At 59.3% G+C, this 21,016-nt stretch overlaps 7 protein-coding genes across 7 annotated transcripts; 3 read left to right on the plus strand and 4 right to left on the minus strand.

Moving 5' to 3' along the window:
- Positions 1 to 170: 170 nt before the first annotated feature.
- On the plus strand, positions 171 to 3,056 carry P884DRAFT_301395 (armadillo-type protein; the record flags this gene model as incomplete). Its single annotated transcript, XM_069444851.1, has 4 exons — positions 171 to 300; positions 349 to 419; positions 480 to 2,957; positions 3,030 to 3,056. The coding sequence occupies 4 exons, from the start codon at positions 171 to 173 to the stop codon at positions 3,054 to 3,056; spliced, it is 2,706 nt and encodes a 901-aa protein (XP_069295824.1).
- Positions 3,057 to 3,690: 634 nt separating this feature from the next.
- P884DRAFT_247203 (Sec1-like protein) lies at positions 3,691 to 7,052 on the minus strand. The gene is made up of 6 exons (XM_069440490.1): positions 6,676 to 7,052; positions 6,536 to 6,576; positions 6,346 to 6,433; positions 6,071 to 6,271; positions 5,833 to 5,975; positions 3,691 to 5,751 (listed from the first exon to the last, which is right to left on the minus strand). The coding sequence occupies exons 1-6, from the start codon at positions 6,710 to 6,712 to the stop codon at positions 4,078 to 4,080; spliced, it is 2,184 nt and encodes a 727-aa protein (XP_069295825.1). The 5' UTR covers positions 6,713 to 7,052; the 3' UTR covers positions 3,691 to 4,077.
- Positions 7,053 to 8,048: 996 nt separating this feature from the next.
- On the minus strand, positions 8,049 to 9,812 carry P884DRAFT_279126 (dihydrofolate reductase-like domain-containing protein; the record flags this gene model as incomplete). The annotated part of the gene is made up of 3 exons (XM_069443264.1): positions 8,049 to 8,564; positions 8,721 to 9,147; positions 9,796 to 9,812. 3 exons carry the CDS (start codon positions 9,810 to 9,812, stop codon positions 8,049 to 8,051), a joined length of 960 nt encoding a protein of 319 aa, XP_069295826.1.
- A 325-nt stretch (positions 9,813 to 10,137) lies between these two features.
- P884DRAFT_262008 (uncharacterized protein) lies at positions 10,138 to 10,705 on the minus strand. Its single transcript, XM_069441624.1, has one exon. The coding sequence runs from the start codon at positions 10,533 to 10,535 to the stop codon at positions 10,221 to 10,223; it is 315 nt and encodes a 104-aa protein (XP_069295827.1). The 5' UTR covers positions 10,536 to 10,705; the 3' UTR covers positions 10,138 to 10,220.
- P884DRAFT_262009 (uncharacterized protein) lies at positions 10,552 to 11,519 on the plus strand. Its single transcript, XM_069441625.1, has 2 exons — positions 10,552 to 10,973; positions 11,095 to 11,519. The coding sequence occupies exons 1-2, from the start codon at positions 10,683 to 10,685 to the stop codon at positions 11,155 to 11,157; spliced, it is 354 nt and encodes a 117-aa protein (XP_069295828.1). The 5' UTR covers positions 10,552 to 10,682; the 3' UTR covers positions 11,158 to 11,519.
- P884DRAFT_227661 (uncharacterized protein) lies at positions 11,520 to 13,549 on the minus strand. Its single transcript, XM_069439690.1, has 3 exons — positions 13,203 to 13,549; positions 12,897 to 13,097; positions 11,520 to 12,784 (listed from the first exon to the last, which is right to left on the minus strand). The coding sequence occupies exons 1-3, from the start codon at positions 13,243 to 13,245 to the stop codon at positions 11,697 to 11,699; spliced, it is 1,332 nt and encodes a 443-aa protein (XP_069295829.1). The 5' UTR covers positions 13,246 to 13,549; the 3' UTR covers positions 11,520 to 11,696.
- Positions 13,550 to 16,174: 2,625 nt separating this feature from the next.
- On the plus strand, positions 16,175 to 20,140 carry P884DRAFT_271310 (uncharacterized protein; the record flags this gene model as incomplete). The annotated part of the gene is made up of 2 exons (XM_069442425.1): positions 16,175 to 16,374; positions 16,495 to 20,140. The coding sequence occupies 2 exons, from the start codon at positions 16,175 to 16,177 to the stop codon at positions 20,138 to 20,140; spliced, it is 3,846 nt and encodes a 1,281-aa protein (XP_069295830.1).
- Between the last annotated feature and the right edge of the window lie 876 nt (positions 20,141 to 21,016).

Raw genomic sequence — 21,016 nt, forward strand, 5'->3', positions numbered from 1 at the left:
ACCCACCAACATCGCAACCGTGGATCGCCCCAGCCCGACCATCATCCCGCGACGATACCTAGACTCGGGCGAGACGACTGCCGAACATTGACAACATCATCACTTGACAGCGCCGTGCCGCATCCCGTGATTGCACTCTGGGCCATTCCCCGCGATCCGAGACCCGAACGATGGCGCAAGAAAGCGATCTGTCCAAGACGGCCGACAAGGGCAAGGGGAAGGCCGTTGATGATACAACACAAAAGGACAAGGCCGGGCAGCCCGTGGCCAACGGCAAGAAAGATGATGATAAGGCCGAATGTCCGTTTTCCCCTCCCACGCCACTCGGTTTTCGCTGACCATGAGCAGCTTCGGAAGAGCTCAGCGAGGAGGATCAGCAGCTGAAAAACGAGCTCGACATGCTGGTTGAGAGGTTGACTGTAGGTAGCCCGATCCTGTTTCGCTCGTCTTCGGCGGGCCTTGCTCACGCTCGATTGCAGGAGTCCAATGCGTCTCTCTACAAGCCGGCTCTCGAGGCCATGAAGACTTTCATCAAGACGTCAACCTCCTCCATGACGGCGGTCCCTAAGCCGCTAAAGTTCCTACGGCCACACTACGAGACGATGACGAAGCTGTACGACGAATGGCCTGCAGGCGATGACAAGAATTCCTTGGCCGATGTGCTGTCTGTCATCGGCATGACCTTCTCCGACGAAGATCGGCAGGACACCCTCAAGTACCGCCTCCTCGCACCCACCCAAGACATCGGCTCCTGGGGCCACGAATACGTCCGCCATCTCGCGCTTGAAATCGGCGAGGTTTATGCGAAGCGCATTGCCGCCGACGAGCCCACAGCAGACCTGGTCGACCTCGCGCTGATCCTGGTGCCGCTCTTCCTCAAGAGCAACCAGGAGGCAGATGCCGTCGACCTGATGAGCGAGCTCGAGATCATCGAGGAGCTCCCCAGATTTGTTGACGAGAACACCTATGGGAGGGTCTGCCTGTACATGGTCTCGATGGTCAACCTGCTTACCTACCCGGACAACGAGCAGTTCCTCCGTGTGGCGCACGGTATCTACAAAACTTACAAGCAGTACACTCAAGCCATGGTTCTCGCCATCAGACTTAACGACCACGAGCTCATCTCTTCCGACTTCAACGACGCGCCGGATCCTGCGCTGAAGAAGCAGCTTGCCTTCCTCGTCGCCCGCCAGAGGATATGTCTGGACAACGAGCGCGAGACCACGGATGACGAGGAGATTGTCGAGTGCCTCGGCAACGTGAAGCTTCCGGAGCATTTCAAGGCGCTTGGCAAGGAGCTCAACATCCTGGAGCCCAAGACGACCGAAGATATCTACAAGAGCCACTTAGAAAGCAGCCGTGTCGCTGGCCTCACCAACTTCGACTCGGCCCGCAACAACCTGGCGGCCGCCTTTGTCAACGCGTTCGTGAACGCCGGCTTCGGAAACGACAAGATGATGCTTGTCGAGAAAGACAAGGAGAGCTGGGTGTGGAAGACGAAGGAGGAGGGCATGATGTCGACGGTCGCCTCTCTTGGAACGCTGCTTTTGTGGGATATCGAGAATGGCTTGGACCAGGTCGACAAGTACACCTACCTCGAAGAGGAGCAGATCCAGGCCGGCGCCTACCTCGCGATAGGAATCATGAACTCCGGCGTCCGGCTGGATTCCGAGCCAGCCATGGCCCTCCTTGCCGATCAAGATAAGCTCAACCACAAGAACCCCCTGATCCGGGTGGCCGCCATCATGGGTCTCGGTCTGTCGTATGCCGGTTCGAACAAGGAGGAGCTCCTGACCTATCTCCTGCCCATCATCTCTGACACGAGCCAAGAGATGCGGGTGTCGGCGATGGCTGCTCTGGCTTGCGGCTTGATCTTCGTCGGGTCTTCTCACGCCGAAGCCGGCGAGGCCATCATCATGACCCTGATGGACGAGGAGCGCAAGAGCCAGCTTACGGATAAATGGACGCGCTTCCTCGCGCTCGGCCTGGGCCTTCTCTACTTTGGCCGCCAAGAGGAAGTCGATGTGGTCCTGGAGACGCTCAAGGTGGTGGAGCATCCCATGGCGAAGCCGACCTCTGTTCTGGCCTCGATCTGCGCCTGGGCTGGTACTGGCGCGGTTCTCAAGATCCAGGAGCTCCTTCACCTGTGTAATGAGCACATGGAGGAGTCGGACGAGAAGAAGGGCGACGAATTGTTGCAGGCCTACGCGGTCCTCGGCATTGGCCTGATTGCCATGGGCGAAGACATCGGCCAGGACATGGTACTCCGCCACTTCGGCCATCTGATGCACTATGGCGAGGCAAATATTCGGAGGGCGGTGCCTCTGGCTATGGGTCTCGTCAGTCCCAGCAACCCGCAAATGAAGATCTACGACACGCTCTCGCGGTACAGCCACGACAACGACAACGACGTTGCCATCAACGCCATCTTCGCCATGGGCCTGTTGGGTGCCGGTACCAACAACGCGAGGTTGGCGCAACTCCTCCGTCAGCTTGCCAGCTACTACCACCGCGATCAGGAGTCCCTCTTCATGGTGCGCATCGCACAGGGTCTCCTGCACATGGGCAAGGGCACCCTCTCCATCAACCCCTTCCATACGGATCGCCAGATCCTCTCGCGCGTCTCGGCGGCTGGCCTCCTCACCGTCCTCGTGGCCATGATCGACGCGAAGCAGTTCATCACATCCAACTCGCACTACCTGCTCTACTTCCTCGTTACCGCCATGCATCCCCGCTTCCTCGTCACCCTGGACGAGAACCTCAAGCCGCTGACCGTGAACGTGCGCGTCGGCCAGGCAGTCGACGTTGTCGGCCAGGCCGGTCGTCCCAAGACCATCACCGGCTGGCAGACGCAGAGCACGCCCGTGTTGCTGGCATACGGCGAGCGTGCCGAGCTTGAGGACGAAGAGTACATCAGCCTGAGCAACACCCTCGAAGGCCTCGTGATTCTGCGCAAGGTATGTTTCCCCTCCTGTCAAGCTGGGTGACCAAGCCGGACGGATTTATGCTGACATTGATGATACTCCCAGAATCCCGACTGGGACGATGGGAAATAGACGGGCGCGTACAACACCTGATGAGGAGGGGTCATGCAGCCCAATGGTGCACGCACGCGAGGCAGGCTTCCAGCAGGAATGGAAAAGAGATGATAAACATGTGTACAAATACTGAGCCGAGCAGCCAGACGGCTGCTGGTTTCCAAAATGACTGACATACGCCGGAAGCGCCATGATTATCACAGTATCCGTCGAACGTCGCATTCGCCCTCGTCGGTGACGGCAACCCTTAAAAGTAAACGAGCCACCCTTCTCTCCCATGCCTAAGTACCCTACCTATCCTGCAGGGCGAGAGCACATTTGAATTTGTACCTCTCTCTCGCTTGAAAAAGACCGCGGACGTATTTTGTTAACGTACGCACACCAACCACACAAATGCAGAGTATCCCACAGCTTGGACGGCCTAAGCATCCAATATAATAAGACTTGAAGATTCGACATGAATTACTAGGCTTAATTTCTCAGCGGCTCAAATTGCACCCTACCCAACATGGCGTTCTGTGTCTGATTTGACTCGGGGCCGTTAACTCCGTGCTTGATCATCAATCCGAAGCAAGACTCGGCAAAACCAAACAAGACAGATGGGGGGAAGAAGTGGTTATTTTTTTTTTTTTTTTTTTCATTTGCAGAAAGAAAGCGAAATAAACCCCTTCCCTCTCCTTTCCTGCCCCATCTTCCCATTCCTCCTTCTTTCCTGCCCTACCCGGTGTGCCTCGCTCAAGGGCCACCTGGTTCCCACAACATCCCCATGTCCGTTAAGACTCCCGGCAAGCTGTTTCTAACCAGAAATCGCGGGCGTCTACTGGGCAGAAAACACACATAAACACACACAGACACACACAGCTTGTAGAATGGATGTCCTGTGTGAAATGGATGTAAGGATTCCAGCGTGTGTATGTATAGACTACACATGTATGGACAAGCCATACACATACGTACGCACGCACGTATGTACACACACACACACACACACACACACACACACACACATGCGCGCGCGCGGGGCGTGAGAGGCGCCGCACTACTTCTTTAGTCCAAAGATGTTCCTCTTCTTCTTTTCCTTGTCCTTGTCCTTCTTCTTCCCGCCCGCATCCACTCCCGCTCCCGCCGCCGCCGCCGCAGCCGCGGGCCCTGGTCCGTTGCCCGCCACACCCGGCGGCGGGGCCCCGCCGAGCGACATGCCCGCAAGCGCCTGGGTCGGCGGGCCGCCCACGCCAGCGCCGGGCGGAATCTGCTGCTGCTGCTGCTGCTGCTGCTGCTGCGGCCGGACCGGGCCCGCGGGCTGGACGGGGGCGGGACGTTCGTACAGGTGGGCGGGGGGCTTCGGCGGGGGCCGGTCTATGGGGAGGTTGAGGCGGCGGCGGTCGGTCTTGAGGGCGCGCAGGTCGGCGAGGTACTTGGCGGGGGCGACCATGTGGCTGGTGACGAGGAAGACGTCGCGGTTGTGCTTCTCCGAGACCTCGTAGCAGGCGCGGGCCTCCGAGTAGGTGGCGCCGCCGGCGACGAAGACGATGACGCGCTGGCGGTTCTCGGCCTGCTTGCGGTTGGCCGAGGCCCAGCGGGGCGCGGCCGAGCGCAGGGAGCCCTGGGAGGTGAGGGAGTCCGGGCCGCCGGGGCCGTCGGCCGGGGGGATGACGTAGGGGAAGAGGGCCTGGTCGAGGTCGCCGGCGCAGAGGCGCTCGAGCATCTGCTTGACGGCGGGCTCGAAGCGGGAGAGGGCGTATTCTTCGTCCGGGACGGCGTTCTTGGAAGAGCTCGGCTGGGGGAAGAGGGGGGGGATCGGCTGCCGGGTCTCTTTGAGCTCCTTGAGGGGGCGGGCGCCGAGGAGGCCGAGATTCTCGATGACGGCCTGGTCCTGGCTGTCGCGCGAGCGCTGCAGCGAGGCGTGCCATAGGAGCCGGCTGATGTCCTTGTCGATCATGCCGTCGCGGTACAGGGCGTAGACGGCGATGAGACGCAGCCTGTCCGCCGGGGCGACGTCTGGGTCGTCGAGGAGGCGGACGACCTGGTCGAGGATGTTCTTGGGCTTCTTGTAGTCTTCGTCGAGTCCGGTGGCCAGGGTCTGCTCTACCGAGGCGACGTCCGCGAGCTTGTATTTCTGGAAGATGTCCATGGCTTCCTGGGCCATGGTGAGGTGGAGGGAGTAGGCCTTCTTCATCTCCTCGAACTGCGGCAGACCGGCCAGCATGTCTCTGATGTCGTTCAGGGACGCTTCTTTGCCCTGGTTGGCAAATTGGGGGTGCTTGTCGATGAACTTCTGAAAGTCGTTCATGAGCTTGTCGATGGTATCCTTCATGTGGCGGTGCCTGTTGGTGACCCATACGACGTCCTTCTCGGCGAGTTCCTCGTCCCTCTCTTCGACACGGGCGCTCTCCTTCGCGGCCATGTGATACGTCACCTTGCCGTTCTCCTGCTCCCGGACGGGGAGCAGATCGTGCACCATGGCCTGGTACGTGAACTCGTGAAGGAGCGGGGCCATCAAGTCCATAGACCTGTCCGTGACGAGGAGCACCGACTGGGGACGCTGGGTGTGCGGCGGGAAGTTCCTGTCCGACTGGCGGTAGCCTTCCAGCGCCTGCTGGACGAAGCGGGCCAGGTGCATGCACAGGACCCTGGCTTCGTGGGTGGCGTGGGCAGGCGGTTGGTAGTACCGAATCTTGGGGAACTCCTGCAGCGTGATGCATACGGAGGCAATCTAGAAGGGGGCGGGGTTATTCTGTAAGTAGCCAGGCAGAAGCCAGCCGCGGCGCATGGTAATGGTACAGTGCTTCCGTACCTTTGATGCTAATGCTCGCAGATGCTGTGCCACGAGCTCGTTGCACGTGGGGTTGTACAGGACGAGGAAGCTAGAAGGGTCGCGGAAGGTGACGAGATGCGACTCGCGCGGGTAGAAGTCGACCAGCAAGAGATCGGGAGGGCCTGGGGAGGGGCGAGTTCGTGGTGAGCACGTCTGGGCCACGAGAGACGGAAACATGGGAGAATGAATGAGCATGGAAAGCGCGACGCATCCTTACCTCCCATCTGCCTCCGAGCAACATCCAACTTGCGCTGCAGCGGATCAGGCAGGGGGCCGGTCCAGATGATGAACCCCCTCCGGTAGCGGTGGCAGCTGAAGTCGGCGAGGAGGCATTCGACAATGTGTGGCTGGGGGGAGAGAAGATAGACGGCATCCATGTCCGGGTTCATCTCCCTCCGGTCCTCGATGCGCTCGATATCTGGGTGCAGGGTTAGTCGTACCGAACGGGCGTTTGGGAGGGGCCGGGGAGGGCAGAGGGGCACGGAGGCGTACTGGCGATGTTGTGGTTGAGGATCTCATCTTCGTTGACGGAGCTGTCGATGATCCTCTTGCTGGTTTCGTCGACGACGAGGACTTTCCACTAGCAAGCGCGCGCGAACACGGTCAGCCGTGGCCAGCCGTGGCCAGCCATGATTATTGACAGGGCGTCGAGGAGGGGCTCGGGGGAGAGAGGTGGGCTCACCTCATTGTTGAGGGTTCTGCTGCGGATGGCCTCGATGATGGCTATGGGGCGGTCGGTCGGTCAGCGATATCTGCGATATCTGCGTTGCCGTCGTTCTGTGCGCGAGGGAGCGGGAAGCAGGGAGTGGCAACCATTCATACCCTTGCCGTGCTCCTTGATGATGGAGGGGCCGTCCATGACGGCGCGGTGAGGCCAGAGAGCCCCAGCTCAAATCCCAAGCCTGCGCAGCAACCGAACGGCCTTCCTTCCTGTCTGGATTGGTTTTCGACCCGGGTGATATGTTCCGGACGGCGCTACGTATGCTCTTGTGTGTGTGGTGTGAATGGGATAAATGCCGGGATCGCGATCGTCTCTTATTTCGAAACACGGCGTTGGAGAACCCGGGGTCGTCGCGGCGACAGCATGTAACTAACTAAGGTACGTAGCTGATTAACTAGTTAGTGGGTGCTAGCGCCCAGCAAGATGCGCCAACGAGCTCTCAGGAGCTGCACAGCCCAACGGCAACCCTAACCCTGTTTTGCTCGGCTTCTCTTCGTTGGCCTCGGTTGGCATCGGTTGGCCCTCAGTTGTGTTCCTCCTTCAACTTAGACTCAGCATCCAACCTTCACCAATTCCGATCCCCATTTCTCGGCCATCATTAGTGGGTGATGCATCGGTGATTCCTGCTCTTGCCTAGTGCACCAACTGCTACTAAACCAGGCTCGCACGGTGGGACGCCAAGTTAGGTATCCGTACCGTACGGATTCCGGATTAGTTACACTGAGGTCATCCCGACGGATCCATGCTAACTGCAGCTTGGTACGGAATGCATTGAATACGCTACATCCACCACCAGGATCCCAACTTGGCATGCCGAGAACCGTAGGAATTGATGCCGGAAGCACACGACCGTCAGGTTTTGTGAGTTATGGGGTGCTGCCACCGACTTCTGTCCCGCAGGAATTGTCCGTTTGCTTATCGAGTGAATTATTCCCCCCGTAGCGTGTTGATACACAGTAAATGTCACAAACATGGCCGGTTATCTCTGTTTGACGTTCCCTCGTTTTCGGTTTCCGATCGATGAGCCGCATTGCGTGTTGTGGTGCAGTGTAACTCGTCCCGAGCGCCCCGAAGCATCGGCTGCATCCGAACGCGTGGGCCGAGCTCCAATGTATGGACCAGGTGTGGAGGTACTGTATTCTGTAACGACATAATAAGAGGGGAACCGCTATTTGCGCGACTCAGTCGTAGGCAATGTTGAAGTATACGACGTTGACCCCACAAGCAATCCCAAACGTACCAGAGGCTGTTGGACGCTGGCATCGGGGGCCGAGGTATGGTACCAGTGCCCATCGAGCATGACATCCTTGGTTCGGTATACTCACCTCTTTACCGTCATTTTGACATGTCTGCTGGGTGCCTGCTTTCCATAAGTCTGCCTCCTGAGCGGCTGGGCGTTCCTTAGGTAAACGGGGGATCTCTGGGCTGGCTTGTGCTCCTCGGAGTGGCCGCTCCCATGAGAGATAGCGTTAATTCACCTCGCAATCCTCCCGCACAGCACCACGTCCTCCCCCATCGGACACCATTTCACGTCCGTCAGCCGCAGCTGCTCTGGCGGCTCCCCGGCTGGCCCCTCCATCCTCGGCGGCGACACCACGACGCCCCCCTGCCCCAACCAGGTCGGCGCGATCGTCACAATCACCGAGTCCACAAACGCCTTCCCGTCGCGCGCAAGCAGCGAGTTGATCACCTCCCCACCCCCTTCGACCATCACGCTCCTGATCCCCTTCCTCCCAAGCACCCCCAACACGTGCCCCCAATCGAACCTTCCCTTCCTCCCCAGCGGCACAGCCACGTACCCTCCCCCGACCCTCTCCAGAAGCTTCCTCCTCCCCTCGTCAACGACCACTCCCTCCCCAACGAAGACCCAAGGCCCCAGCCCCTTGCCCTCCGCAGCCAACCTCACCACTTTGCTCTCCGCCCCCACCAGCCACCTCCCCCGCGGGTCAAGCACCACCGGCCGCGGCTGGCTCCCGACTCGCACCAACCCCTCCTCTTCCTCGTCGTCCATCTCAGCAGCAGCAGTAGTAGCACCAGCACCACCAGCACCAGCACCACCAGCAGCGGCGGCAGCAGGAGAAGAAGCAGGAGAAGGAGAAGAAGAAGAAGACGAAGAAGCAACACGCCCGCGGGCGCCGGGGAGAACCGCGGCCCCGCGCAGGCGCGAGTTCAGGCCCGGGTCGTCGGCGACGGCGGTGCCGACGCCCACGAGGATGGCGTCGTGGCGGGCGCGCAGGTAGTGCGTCATCGCCTTGGACGCGGGCCCGGACAGGACGGTGCGGACGCCCGGGGCCCGGGCGAGGGCGGCGTCGAGCGAGTGGGCGTACGTCAGCGTCAGGTGGACCTTCCCCGCGCGGCCATGGTGCTGCCGCGCTTCTTCTTCTTCTCCTCCTCCTCCTCCTCCTCCTCCTCCTCTCCCTCGCGCCGCCGCTGCCGCCGCCGCCGCCGCTTCTGCTTCTTCTTGTTCGTCGTCGTTTTTTCCTCGGCCTGCTTCTCGGTCGAGAGGTGGGAGATAGGGGTTGATGAGGGCTGCGTGGGAGGAGGGGAAGGTGAAGAGGGTTTGTTCTTGCTTGCTTGGTGGGGCAGACATTAGGTTGACAAAGGAGCGGGTGGTGTTGTGCTCTTTTTGAAATGCAGGACGAAAAATCGCAGTTTGGAAAGGGATGCTGGTGTTGTTGATGATGCAGGTTTCCCGTTTTGAAGGGTTGGTGAGAGAGTGTGGGGCATTGTGGAAAAAAATGATGGAGCTCGAGAAGGGAGGATCCGTACGACAACTACGCAGTAATGCGAAATTCGGACCTCAAGTTCGTTCACAGCGCGGTCCCCTGCCAAGACCGCAGCAGTGTGATGTGGTAATAAATCATGTTCTAGAACATCACGGCGTGATTGGTAGCCTCGACCACAATGGCTTGCTCTTTCTTCTCACTCTTGGCACCGAGAGCCGGGCGGCATCCTCGGAAAGATGCCCAGACTCACGTTATGTACCCCGTAGTGGATCTGACTTTGACTTAGTGGAACGCCACGAGAGGCCTCGGTAAGCACCTTAACTGAACAGCCCCTGCCCGTCTTGACTCGCGAATACAATGACTGCTAGTTATCGGCGTAAAACACTACGTTAGTTACTTGATACGTACGACCCATGTAATCCGTAATCCGTACACAACACGGTACCAGCAATGCTCAGCAGTCGATTTGCTGCACAGTCTCGTCGAGTTAGAGACAGAGCAGGAACGGCCATTCCATCTCGCATTCACTGGCTGTCAAGCCCGGGCTGCGAGCAGGGGTTGTGTGAACCGTGCATGTGAGACACCCCGAAGTCTGAACAAGGGCAGGCAGGGGCCACGGCAGGCAGGGGCCACGGCAGCCAGTGGATTTTAACGGATTTGGTCGCAACGAAACCAACCAGGTAACTCGGCAATCTCCAGTCCCGTCAGTGTCTGCTCATCTTTTCGAGACAACTATTGCATTCTGACGGTTGTCATTTCGGTCGTCTATCCGACACCATTGGCTTTCTTTGTACATACTCGTCCTGCTTTGCCACACATACACACTCTCTCTTCCCTCTCTCTCTCTCTCTCTCTCTCTCTCTCTCTCTCTCTCAATCGCATCAGCTACTTCGAGGCGCGGAGGTGCTCGGACTTTTAGTTTATATGCCGTACTGCTGCCCCGCCACTGGCCTCACGCGCAGCATTCGAATCCCGGCGGCTTGGCTTCTAGTGAATGAACTAAAGTACGGATTAGACACCCCCATCTCCCACGACTCAGCCACGTTTGCCACGCAAAGGCAAACCGATTGTTCAAAAAGGCCCAACCGTCCGCCGCAAGCCTTCTCAGCCTCTCCACCAATTGTCCACCCCCCTAGGCGTTCGTTACCTGGTAACCTTTTACCTCCGATACCAGATCGACAACACCCATCTCCCCAGCGACCGGCGCATTCGCTATAACTCGTTTTGGTCCTCATCTAGACAACCGAAAACCAAAGAAAGACTTACGTCATACCAAAAGTAATTCCACACCCGGAATTACCGAGGAGTCCAAATTTCAAAAAAAAAAAAAAAAAAAAACAACCAAAACCCCCCCAAAAAATAGAAGAAGAATTAAAACAACAATGTCGAACAAGCACGACGACCCTCCGGCCTACAGCAACCCGGCCTATCCGCAGCCCGCGTACCAGCACGACCAACAGGGCGGCGCCGCGGCGGGCTACTACCAGCAGCAACCGCCGATGGGCTACGGCCAGGCGCCGCCGCACCCGCCGCCGCCGCCGCAGGGGCAGTACGGGCAGCCTCCGGCGGGGTACTACTATCCGCCGCAGCAGCAGCAGGGACCGTATCCGCCGGCGGGGTACTACCAGCCGGCTCCCTACGGGCCGCCGCAGCAGCGGGAGAAGAGCGGACCGGTGAGTGATTTTTTTCTTTTTCTTTTTCTTTTCTTTTTTTTGTTGGGGGGGGGGGCGGGGGGGCGTCTCAAGCAAGAGAAAACAAGAGGCAATGTACTAACGAGATGGGGCGGTTGGGCAGGGTTTCTTCGAGGCGTGTCTGGCAGGCATGGCTTGCTGTTGCTGTCTGGATCTCCTCTTCTAAGCGGATCAAGCGGATCGGTCGGTCGGTGGGTCAGTCATTCACTCAGTCAGTCAAGCGCGCCGGGGCTGGTCTCCTGGTAAAACACGGATAACCGCGTGAAGTGGGAAGGGGTAGATATCCACAGTTGTTCGGCGCTGTCGTGCAATAATACCCTGCTTGCCAGAGGCGCCAATGGCGGGTTAGGCGGACGGTTTCGCGGACATCAACACCGGCAGGAACCGCGGTTAAGGGGAAAGGGGGGGGGGGCGCATTCAGGATTGGGCGTTTGCGGTGTTCTTCTTTTTTCCTTGTCTTAATTTTTTTTTTCCTTTCTGGCAGGTTTGGTAGGTTTTGTAATCATCTAGGTATCTGCTTTTTCTAGGGTATGTTTTTTTTTTTTTCCATGGGATTGCCAAGGAATCATTGATGATATTGGGGATTTCCCACACACCACTTCCCATTGCTCCCAACGGTGCTTTTGAAAGGAACCATCCTCCGCCTTTCCCGCGGAGCACCACTTTTCCCATCTTCCTTTCCCCCCTTGCCCTCATCGGCACTCATCACAAGCTGGCATATAGCTCATCATACCTATCAATGGCCTCCTGGACCCAGTCGTGCGAATAAATCATGTTTTGCACGTCCGGGCTGGCCCACTTGTCGGGGACGGAGCCGTTCTTGCCGTTGAGGCGGAACTCGCGGTCGCGCTCCTCCCGGGCCTTGCCCTCGCCGAGATGCAGGATGCGGCCCGAGTGGGTGGCCAGGTCGACGAGGGCGGTGCAGTGCGGCTTGCGCAGCAGCTCGTACACCTTGAGCGTCTTGGTGATGGTGTCCGGGTCGTGGGCCTTGTCGGCGGGGACGCGGCTGACGACCTCGGCCAGCACGGCGCCGTCCTCGATCGCCATGGCCGCGCCCTGGCTAAGGTGCGGCAGGGTCGGGTGGCAGGCGTCGCCCAGCAGCGCCACCGACCCGCGCACCCAGGTGGGCAGCGGCTTGTGCACGCGCAGCTTCCACTCGCACACCTCGCCGTCGGGCACCAGGTTGAGCATGCGGTGCACGAGGGGGCAGAAGTCCTCGTACATCTGCAGCATGGCCGTCTTGGAGCCCCGCGTCGTGTACGTGGCGTTGGTGGCCGAGGCGAAGTGGATGTCGGGATGGGCCGTCGACAGGTTGTAGATCTGCTTGCTGCTGACCGGGTACGCGATGATGTGGCGCCGCTCGCCGACCCAGCGCACCACCGTGTCGCTGTCGATGAGCTCCCGCAGCTCCGGGTCGTGCTCCATCTCGGACCGCTTGAGCATGATGCGGTAGGCCGCCTGGCCCGTGTCCTCCTCCTGCGACTCCGTACCCAGCTCGGCGAGCATCTGCGTGCGCGTCACCGACTTGATGCCGTCCGACGCCAGGAGTATGTCGGCCTCCAGCGTGTACTCGTCGCCGTCGCGGGGCTTGAGCGTGATGCTCGGCCTGGGCCCGAACGAGTTGACCCGCACCAGCGCCGTCGAGAAGTGGAACTTGATGGCCTTCTCCTTCTTGCAGCCGTTGAACAGGCCGCCGGCGAGCGACGACCGGTGCCCCGTGCAGTGCGGGAACCCGTACTTCTCCTCGATGTCCGGCATCTCCACGTGCGAGAGCTCGGCATTCGTGCTCCCCTCTGTACAGCCGGGCCGCGTTAGCTTTTCAACCGTCAGTTCACTTGGCGGGGGCCCCGCGTCTATAGGTCCGGCCGGAGACGAGGTGCCCGGGAGTTTGGCTCGCTTACTTACGCCTGATGCTAGTCGCCTTGACGTTGGTCGCCTCGGCGAAGATGTCTTCCCAACACCCTAGGCGGTGGAGCACCCGGATGACGTTGGGCGGCATCTGGATGCCCGCGCCGACGAAGCCCAAGTTGGACGCCGTCTCGAATACATCGATGTTCTTGAACCCCTTCTTGGCGAACGCGAGTGCGGTCCCCAACCCTCCCATGCCTTGCAGGCGACTTTGTCAGCGCCCCGTTGGTCCAGTGGCCCCCGAGAGGTTTCCAGGGGGAGGAGAACAAAAAAAAAAAAAAAAAAAAAGGGGGGGGAGCATACCCGCACCGATGATGACGATGCGCAGATCGCGTACGTCCGTCATGGCAGCGATTGGTCCGATGGAAAATTCCGGTAACGAAAGGCTGTGGTTGTATAGATGCTATGTCTAGGCGTGAGAATGCTTCTTTCCGATGGGCCGTGGTGATAGTGTTGTTGTTTGGATAATGCCCGACAACTCCAAGGAAAGGAAACGGACTGGTTCGGAGAGACGCGGACAAAGCGCTTCAAGGACGGATTAAAGCATGGAATGAAGGATGGAATGCTGGATGGAATGCTGGATGGAATGCTGGATGGAATGCTGGATGGAATGCTGGATGGAATGCTGGATGGAATGCTGGATGGAATGCACGATGGGATAATAGATGGCTTGCGATGTCACAAGGAAGAAGGCCGATGCCATCTCGCCATCCTTAATTTCGAGGTACCTATCAGCGGTTAAATATATACACATGAGCGGCGATGACCGTGGGATTCAATCCTCGGCACCTGCTTTCGCAGGCCCTCCGGCAGCTACCAAAACCATGCCGGCATCGAGCCATACGCATCGCGGTTCGTGTGGCAGGCGGCGCCGGGACAACCTGGAGCAGCGAGTCCACCCAAAGTCTGGTATGTGGGAGCAGAGCGACTCTGGTTGGGCGGATGCTCCCCCCACCTTCCGTCTTCCGTGTACCGCAGCCTCCAAGGTCCCATTCCCCTCCCGTGCTCGCGGTTATCGCTCGCGGTATGTTTTTCCCAGATCCATTATGTATTGTCCATATGACTGGGCAATCCCTCGTACAGAATCCCTTGCGCGCGGTAGTGCGTAACGTCCGGAAAGGCTCTCCTTGCGGCCAAGCGTGGGGTGCAGGGTTGAGCGGTGCGGGGAAGACTCCAGCGCGGGGGCATTCTGGAACCGCTGTGGACCGGTCCCGCGCGCCCAGCTCGGGGTTCATCTCACACTCGAGGAAAATGGATTTGCCGATGGACAGGGCCCGAGGCCGCCCTCACAAAAGTTGTTCGCCGCCCGCTTTCGACCCAAAGTTGCGATCCAGCACGCAGCATGCCGTGCAAAGACACTTCGGTGCCGTGCTAATTGTCCTGCCCGACAGTTTCCAACACGTGATGTTGGCGTATGCGACGAGATACAGCCTCAAATCCACCGAGTTGGTGGTTGCTCGATTGTACGGAGTAGGCGGATCGGAACTTGAAATATCCCCGCGGCGTGACAACATAGTAGGTACGGTGGCCCAGTACGGCGGGAGAGAGTGCTGGGATGAGCCGTGTTGTAACTTGCCGCGTACTGCGCAGTACATACCTAACTTACCTTTCAAGATCACTGAATCGGCGGACACCGGCCACTGGGAGAGATTGAATCGGTCCTGTACTTACCGAACGTATGTAAGGTGCCTGATGTACGGACATCCCAGAGTCCCCCGATCTGGGTACCTTAGGTGCCCACGCTGCCTCGCACAATGCTGCAAGTCGCCCCGAGATGAGAGCGTTTGCGGACCTCAACCTGGGTCAACCGACCTTGGGCGCGAAGACAAGCAAAAAAGAAGAAGATCCCAATGGGTAGTGCGTACATACGGGCTCCAGATACCAGTGCTGACTTAAGCCGCAGAGATTGCGCGTCGGCAAGCTGTGAGCTGTCGGCAAAGGCAGATCGCATTAGATCCCCACAGCAACCTACTGTGTGTGCCTGTTCCCACACGCAACCCCAGCAATGTACGGAGTAGGCACAGAAACTTGTCCACCTCCAGGCAGTGTCCTTCCCATGTTGCCTTTAAGTTTTTCCATTGATGATCGTGGCCGCGACGTCGGGACGGTCCATGCAATGGGCGAGACATGTTTCAAGCGGCAAATCGGCAGCCCGGAGTGGGAGTCCGGGCCGGGCACACACGTGCGCCAATGGTGCTAAACATGGGTGGTTCCCCTTTCATTTCATTGCCGCGAGAGAGTTCCATTGAAGTGAAAGAAGAACGAACAACTTAATCGAAGACGCTTGCGAGCAGAGAATACTGGCAGGCGAAGCTGAATGAGTGGGCACCTAAAGATAGAAATAAGCATGGACTCAACAAAGCGCGCGCATCTACTCTGCGCTAGTGTATCCGTACGGAGTAGACGAATTGAATAAAGCAACTGCCCGGCCATGGCCCTGGATCATTTTGGCGGGGAACGACCTGGGCGGCAGCCAGTGAAGATGCAGAACTACGATAGGGGAGCCGCCGACGTCATTGCCCGTAGCCAATCCGTAGCCAATCGGTTCCCTGCAGCTTGCCATAGCCGTTTCAGACGAACCAGTCCCCTTTGTCCCAGGACCCATGAACAAAGGACTCTTTCAACATCGAGTTTCAGGCCCGATGTCATAGGCCAGTGACCTACGAAACGCACTGGTCAGTATACAAAAAACCATGGTCAAAAAGAGGCCACCACGCCAAGCGGCCACCCCCGGTCGCGGGTTCCATGGTTGACTTTATCGGCCATGATAGGAATCCAATGCGCATCACCGTCTCTTTGCCGCTTTTCCGTTCCTACTTTTTTTAATTCCCCCCCCCCCCCCCAAAAATTCTGCGGTGTTGCCAGGTTGGCCGTCGGTGCCACCGCCTGAATTTCACCTAGTTTCGCCCTCCTTCTTAGGTTGACATCTGCACCTTGACACGACACGCGCCTTCTGTGCTTCCCTGTGTTTACTTTCGGTGGTGTTCGCAGGTAACCAAAAGCGCCTGGGCATAGCACCTTTTATTTAGCCCCTCGGTTACCACTGGAACGGGCCCGAACTCCACGCTTGTTTCGATTTCCCGCTCGCGACAGCGCGGGAGCAAGCACAGGCCTCCCAACGCCCGAAAGCAACCCCCCGAGAAGTTGGTTGACACGCATGGCCCGTCGCTGCGGCAGCCACCGCACTTGCACTCGCACGCGCGCCAGCGACATCTAGCCCTTCGCATCGCCATCCCAGCTAAGTCCCGCAGACATCGCATGCGACATCCTCGCCGATGAGCGACACCACCTCGACGGCAGCCGCCGCAGCCACAAAGACGGCGGCCAGCATCACCGACGATGGACCCGGAGCTGCGCAGAAGGCGACGGGCATCAGCCTGGTCGCCTTCGTCACTGCATTGGCCGCTTCGCTGGTCGTCTTTGGCATTCAGATGGGCTTCTTCCTGCTCTTGCGGAACAAGTTGGTCAGGATATTGTACGTCGCCCACCTCCTCCGGCTCCTCTCCTCTCTCCTTTCTTTCCTGCCTGCGCCCTTTTGGCTCCCTGCAGCACACCAGCTCATATGAATACTGACGGCCTTGACAATGAATGACAGCAAACCGAAGACCTACCTGGTCCCCGAGCGCGAGCGCACCGAGCCCCCGCCTTCCAACCACCTCGCCCTAGCCTACAAGCTCATGAGCTTCGAGGACCGCGAAATCATCAAGAAGTGCGGTCTTGACGCCTACTTCTTCCTGCGCTACCTGCAAACCCTCCTCATCATATTCATCCCCATCGCCGTCATCGTGATCCCAATCCTGGTTCCCCTCAACTACGTCGGCGGTCTGGGACGCGAGGTAGTCAATGGCACCGCCAACGCCTCTAACAAGAGCGATCCTACCGGCCTGGACACGCTGGCATGGGGCAACGTCGCCCCCAACAAGCAGCAACGCCGCTGGGCCCACCTTGTTCTCGCCCTCCTCGTCATCCTGTGGGTCTGCGGCGTCTTCTTCGGCGAGCTCAAGGTCTACGTCAAGATCCGCCAGGACTACCTGACGAGCGCCGAGCACCGCCTGCGCGCCTCGGCCAACACGGTGCTCGTGAGCTCCATCCCGGACAAGTGGCTCAGCGAGGAAGCCCTCAGGGGCCTGTTCGACGTGTTCCCCGGTGGCATTAGGAATGTTTGGCTCACCCGGGACTTCACCTCCCTGCTTGCCAAGATACACGAGCGCGACGCCATCCACAAGCTCCTGGAGGCGGCCGAGAGCGACCTGATCCGCAACGCAAAGAGGAAACAGCTCAAGCAGGCCGAAGAGACCGGCATCAGGAACAGGCTCAAGGCCGTAACCGCCGAGGGCAGGGCCGACAGAGCCCAGCGCGCCAAAGCCCAAGACGAGGAGGCCCAGAGACGCGCCGAGGCTGCTGGCGGCTTGAGCGCCAACACGCCACATATTCCCCACGGTGTGCACGAGGCGATCGCCGAGGCCGACGACCGGACCGACGGCGGTTTCGACATTGCTCGGGAGCGGCGGGCCGACGAGGGGGAGAAGCGACGGGGCCACAAAAACCCGCTCGGTAAGATCGGGGACGGTCTGGGCAAGGGAGTCGGAAAGAGTGCTGCCCTCGCCAGCGGAGCCGGCCTCGGCATCGCTGAGGGCGCCAAAGCCGTGCGGAGAGGCATCGACAAAGAGCTGAAGGGTCCTGCCGGTTTCGACTTTGTGAAAGTGAACACCGAGTCCCGACGTGAGCCGCCTTCCGTGACGACGAGCGATCCGGACTCCTCGTCGCGAGACCAGAGCGCGGCCGACGACGAGGAGCGCCCCAAGGCGTCGTTCGCCTCGGAAGCGCCCCTGACCAAGCATGCCCGCCACGCCCACACCGCGTCCGACGCCTCCCAGGAGTCAGCAGATACCAAGACGGAGGCCGGCGAGCCCAGGCTCTTCGGTAACACGGTTCGCCGTGCTACGAATCTGGACGAGATGATCGTCACGGAAAAGACGCGGTGGTACGAATTCTGGAAGCCGCCAACCGGAAGCTACGCGTCCCCGATCCCTCAGGGCGCCGAGGAAGGCGAGTATCCTTGGAAGAGGAAGAAGAAGAAATCGTTGTGGGAGATTGTGAAGGACGCAGTCCCGCTCCTGGGCGGCGGAGAACTGCCGCCGGTGGAGTACCCGCCCGCATATACTCGCGACTACGCCAAGGAACCAGAGGATGATACTGCCGAGTGGAGGAAGTGGCTGAAGCCCGAGGAACGTCCCCACCACCGGGTTCACAAGTTCGCCGGCATGCCGTCATGGCTGCCCGCCCTGCCGCTGCTCGGCAGGAAGGTGGACACGATCTACTGGTGCCGAGCGGAGCTGGCCCGGCTGAACCTGGAGATCGAGGAGGATCAGCAGCACCCGGAGCGATACCCCGTCATGAACTCGGCCTTCATCCAGTTCAACCATCAGGTCGCGGCGCACATGGCCTGCCAGTCGGTCACTCACCATATCCCGAAACAGATGTCGCCTCGCATGGTGGAGATCTCGCCGGACGATGTCATCTGGGACAACATGGCCATCCCGTGGTGGAGCGAGTGGGCGAGGAGCGCCATCGTCTTCGCCTTCGTGTCCGCCATGGTGATCCTGTGGGCCTTCCCCGTCGCCTGGACCGCCTCGCTCTCCTCGCTCGATGCCCTGGTTGCTAAATACAGCTGGCTCCACTTCCTGGTCGAGAACGAGGTTCTCGGCAACGCCGTCAAGGCGATTGCCGGCGTCTTGCCCGCCCTGGTCCTGTCCATCATCCTGGCCCTGGTGCCCATCGTCCTCAACTTCTTGGCCGACTTCCAGGGCTCCAAGACCGGGTCGCGGAAGAGCGAGACGGTCCAGATCTACTACTTCGCCTTCCTCTTCGTCCAGGTCTTCCTGGTCGTCTCCATCGCCTCGGGTACCCTGCAGACGCTCGCCAACATCTCCAAGGACTTCACCAGCACGCCAAACGTCCTGGCCGAGAACCTCCCCAAGGCCGCCAACTACTTCTTCGCGTACATGATCCTGCAGGCTCTCTCGACGAGCTCGGGAACGCTGCTGCAGGTCGGCACCCTTCTCGTCTGGTACGTCTGGGCTCGCATCGTCGACAACACGGCTCGTGCCAAGTGGACGCGCAACACCCAGCTGCCGACCGTGTCTTGGGGGTCCTTCTTCCCGGTCTACACCAACTTTGCCTGCATCGCTCTCATCTACTCCATCGTCGCGCCGCTGATCGCCATCTTCGCCATCATCACCTTCAGCCTGCTCTGGGTCGCCCACCGGTACAACATGCTGTACGTCACGCGCTTCAAGACCGACACCGGCGGCGTGCTGTACCCGCGGGCCATCAACCAGACCTTCACGGGCCTATACGTCATGGAGTTGTGCCTCATCGGGCTCTTCTTCCTCGCCGAGGACGAGACGGGCAGGAACGTGTGCTTCCCGCAGGGCATCATCATGATCGCCGCGCTGATCCTCACCATCCTCTACCAATACCTCCTCAACTCCTCCTTCGGCCCGCTCTTGCGCTACCTCCCCATCACGTTCGAGGACGAAGCCGTGCTTCGTGACGAAGCCTTCCAGCGAGCCCAGGCCCGCCGTCTCGGCCTCACCGTCGCCGCCGACGACGACGACGACGAAGCCTCGTCGCTAGACCGGCCCGGAACCGCCGACAGCGCCCGGCACGCCGCCGACGACATTGAGCTCGAGAAGATGGCGGCCGGCCGCGGCCACGACGGCGGCGGTGGTGGTGGTGGTGGTGGCCGGCGTCACGGCCGAACGGGCTCGGCCCTCGGCCGGCTCAGGCCGGTCAACAAGGGCATCCAGCACGCGAGCACCTGGGCGGCGCGGGGCGGCAAGCAGATCCGGGCGGCGACGTTCGGCAAGGCCGAGGAGAGCCTGCGGACGGCGACGCAGTACCGCAAGGAGCGGCGGCAGCGCGACCTCGAGGCGCAGCGCGCCATGGGCGACGCCCTCTTCGGCGGCTACTGCGACGTGATCGAGGACCTGACGCCGCAGGAGCGCGACGTGCTGGTGCGCAAGGCGTTCCAGCACTCGGCGCTGCGCGCGCGCCGGCCCGTCGTGTGGATCCCGCGCGACGACATCGGCGTCAGCGACGACGAGATCCGCCGCACCAACGAGTTCAGCGGCTGGATCTCCATCACCAACGAGGGCACCGCCCTCGACAGCAAGGTGCGCGTCTTGTACGGGCGGAACCCGCCGGACTTCTCGGAAGTGGACCTCATTAATCTTTAGTAGTTCATTTGTTTTCTTTTCTTTTTTTTTCCTTTTCGTTCTTTCTTTTCTTTTCGATACCTTTTGCCTTAATATTTTTTTCTCTTCCTCTTTCGTTCTCCTTGCGGCAGCAACTCCTCCACAAGGGGAGAGAGAGTGCGTGCTATAGAGTCCGTATTTCATCACACTCGAGGAAAGGAAGCGAGAGGAGAAGAAACTGTTGCAATAGCCTCATACATAACGTAACATACACAGAAAGAGGTAGATATACCCATTGGGCGTTTTAAAGAGGCGGGGAAGGGGTGGCTTTGACATGCAGCGAGAAAGCATGAGAACATCCGACGGAATGTCTTACGACATGGAATGACGGAAGGGCGGAGTTCGGAGAAAATGGAATGCAGAAGAGTGGTAGAGAGAGAGAGAGAGAAGGGAGACGCATTGAGCATGTTTGGATGTCATGTACATACCGCACAACAGCTCTCGATAGCATTGCATTGTATGTAGAGTAGAAGTAGCATACCCATACCGGGTCCGACACCTTTTTTTTTTTTTTTTTTTTTTGGATGTCATGTACATACCGCACAACAGCTCTCGATAGCATTGCATTGTATGTAGAGTAGAAGTAGCATACCCATACCGGGTCCGACACCTTTTTTTTTTTTTTTTTTAATATTCTGCATGCCTGCTCACAAACACGTACACATACATACATATTATATGTACGTAGCGGTGACTAACTGCAAACCCCCTCCTATCCCTTAGATGCCTTTTGGTTGCAGGGTGCGTCAGAAGCTGCGCGTTAGAGAGGGGACCTGCTTCTCAACTTGAACATCAAGCGCCTCGGCTAGCGCGACGGGCACGAGAGCGTTGTCCCGAGGTGTGACTACGAGACATGAT

The sequence above is a fragment of the Thermothelomyces heterothallicus genome (assembly GCF_042370625.1).
Source record: "Thermothelomyces heterothallicus CBS 202.75 unplaced genomic scaffold P884_scaffold_19, whole genome shotgun sequence".
NCBI lineage: Eukaryota > Fungi > Ascomycota > Sordariomycetes > Sordariales > Chaetomiaceae > Thermothelomyces > Thermothelomyces heterothallicus.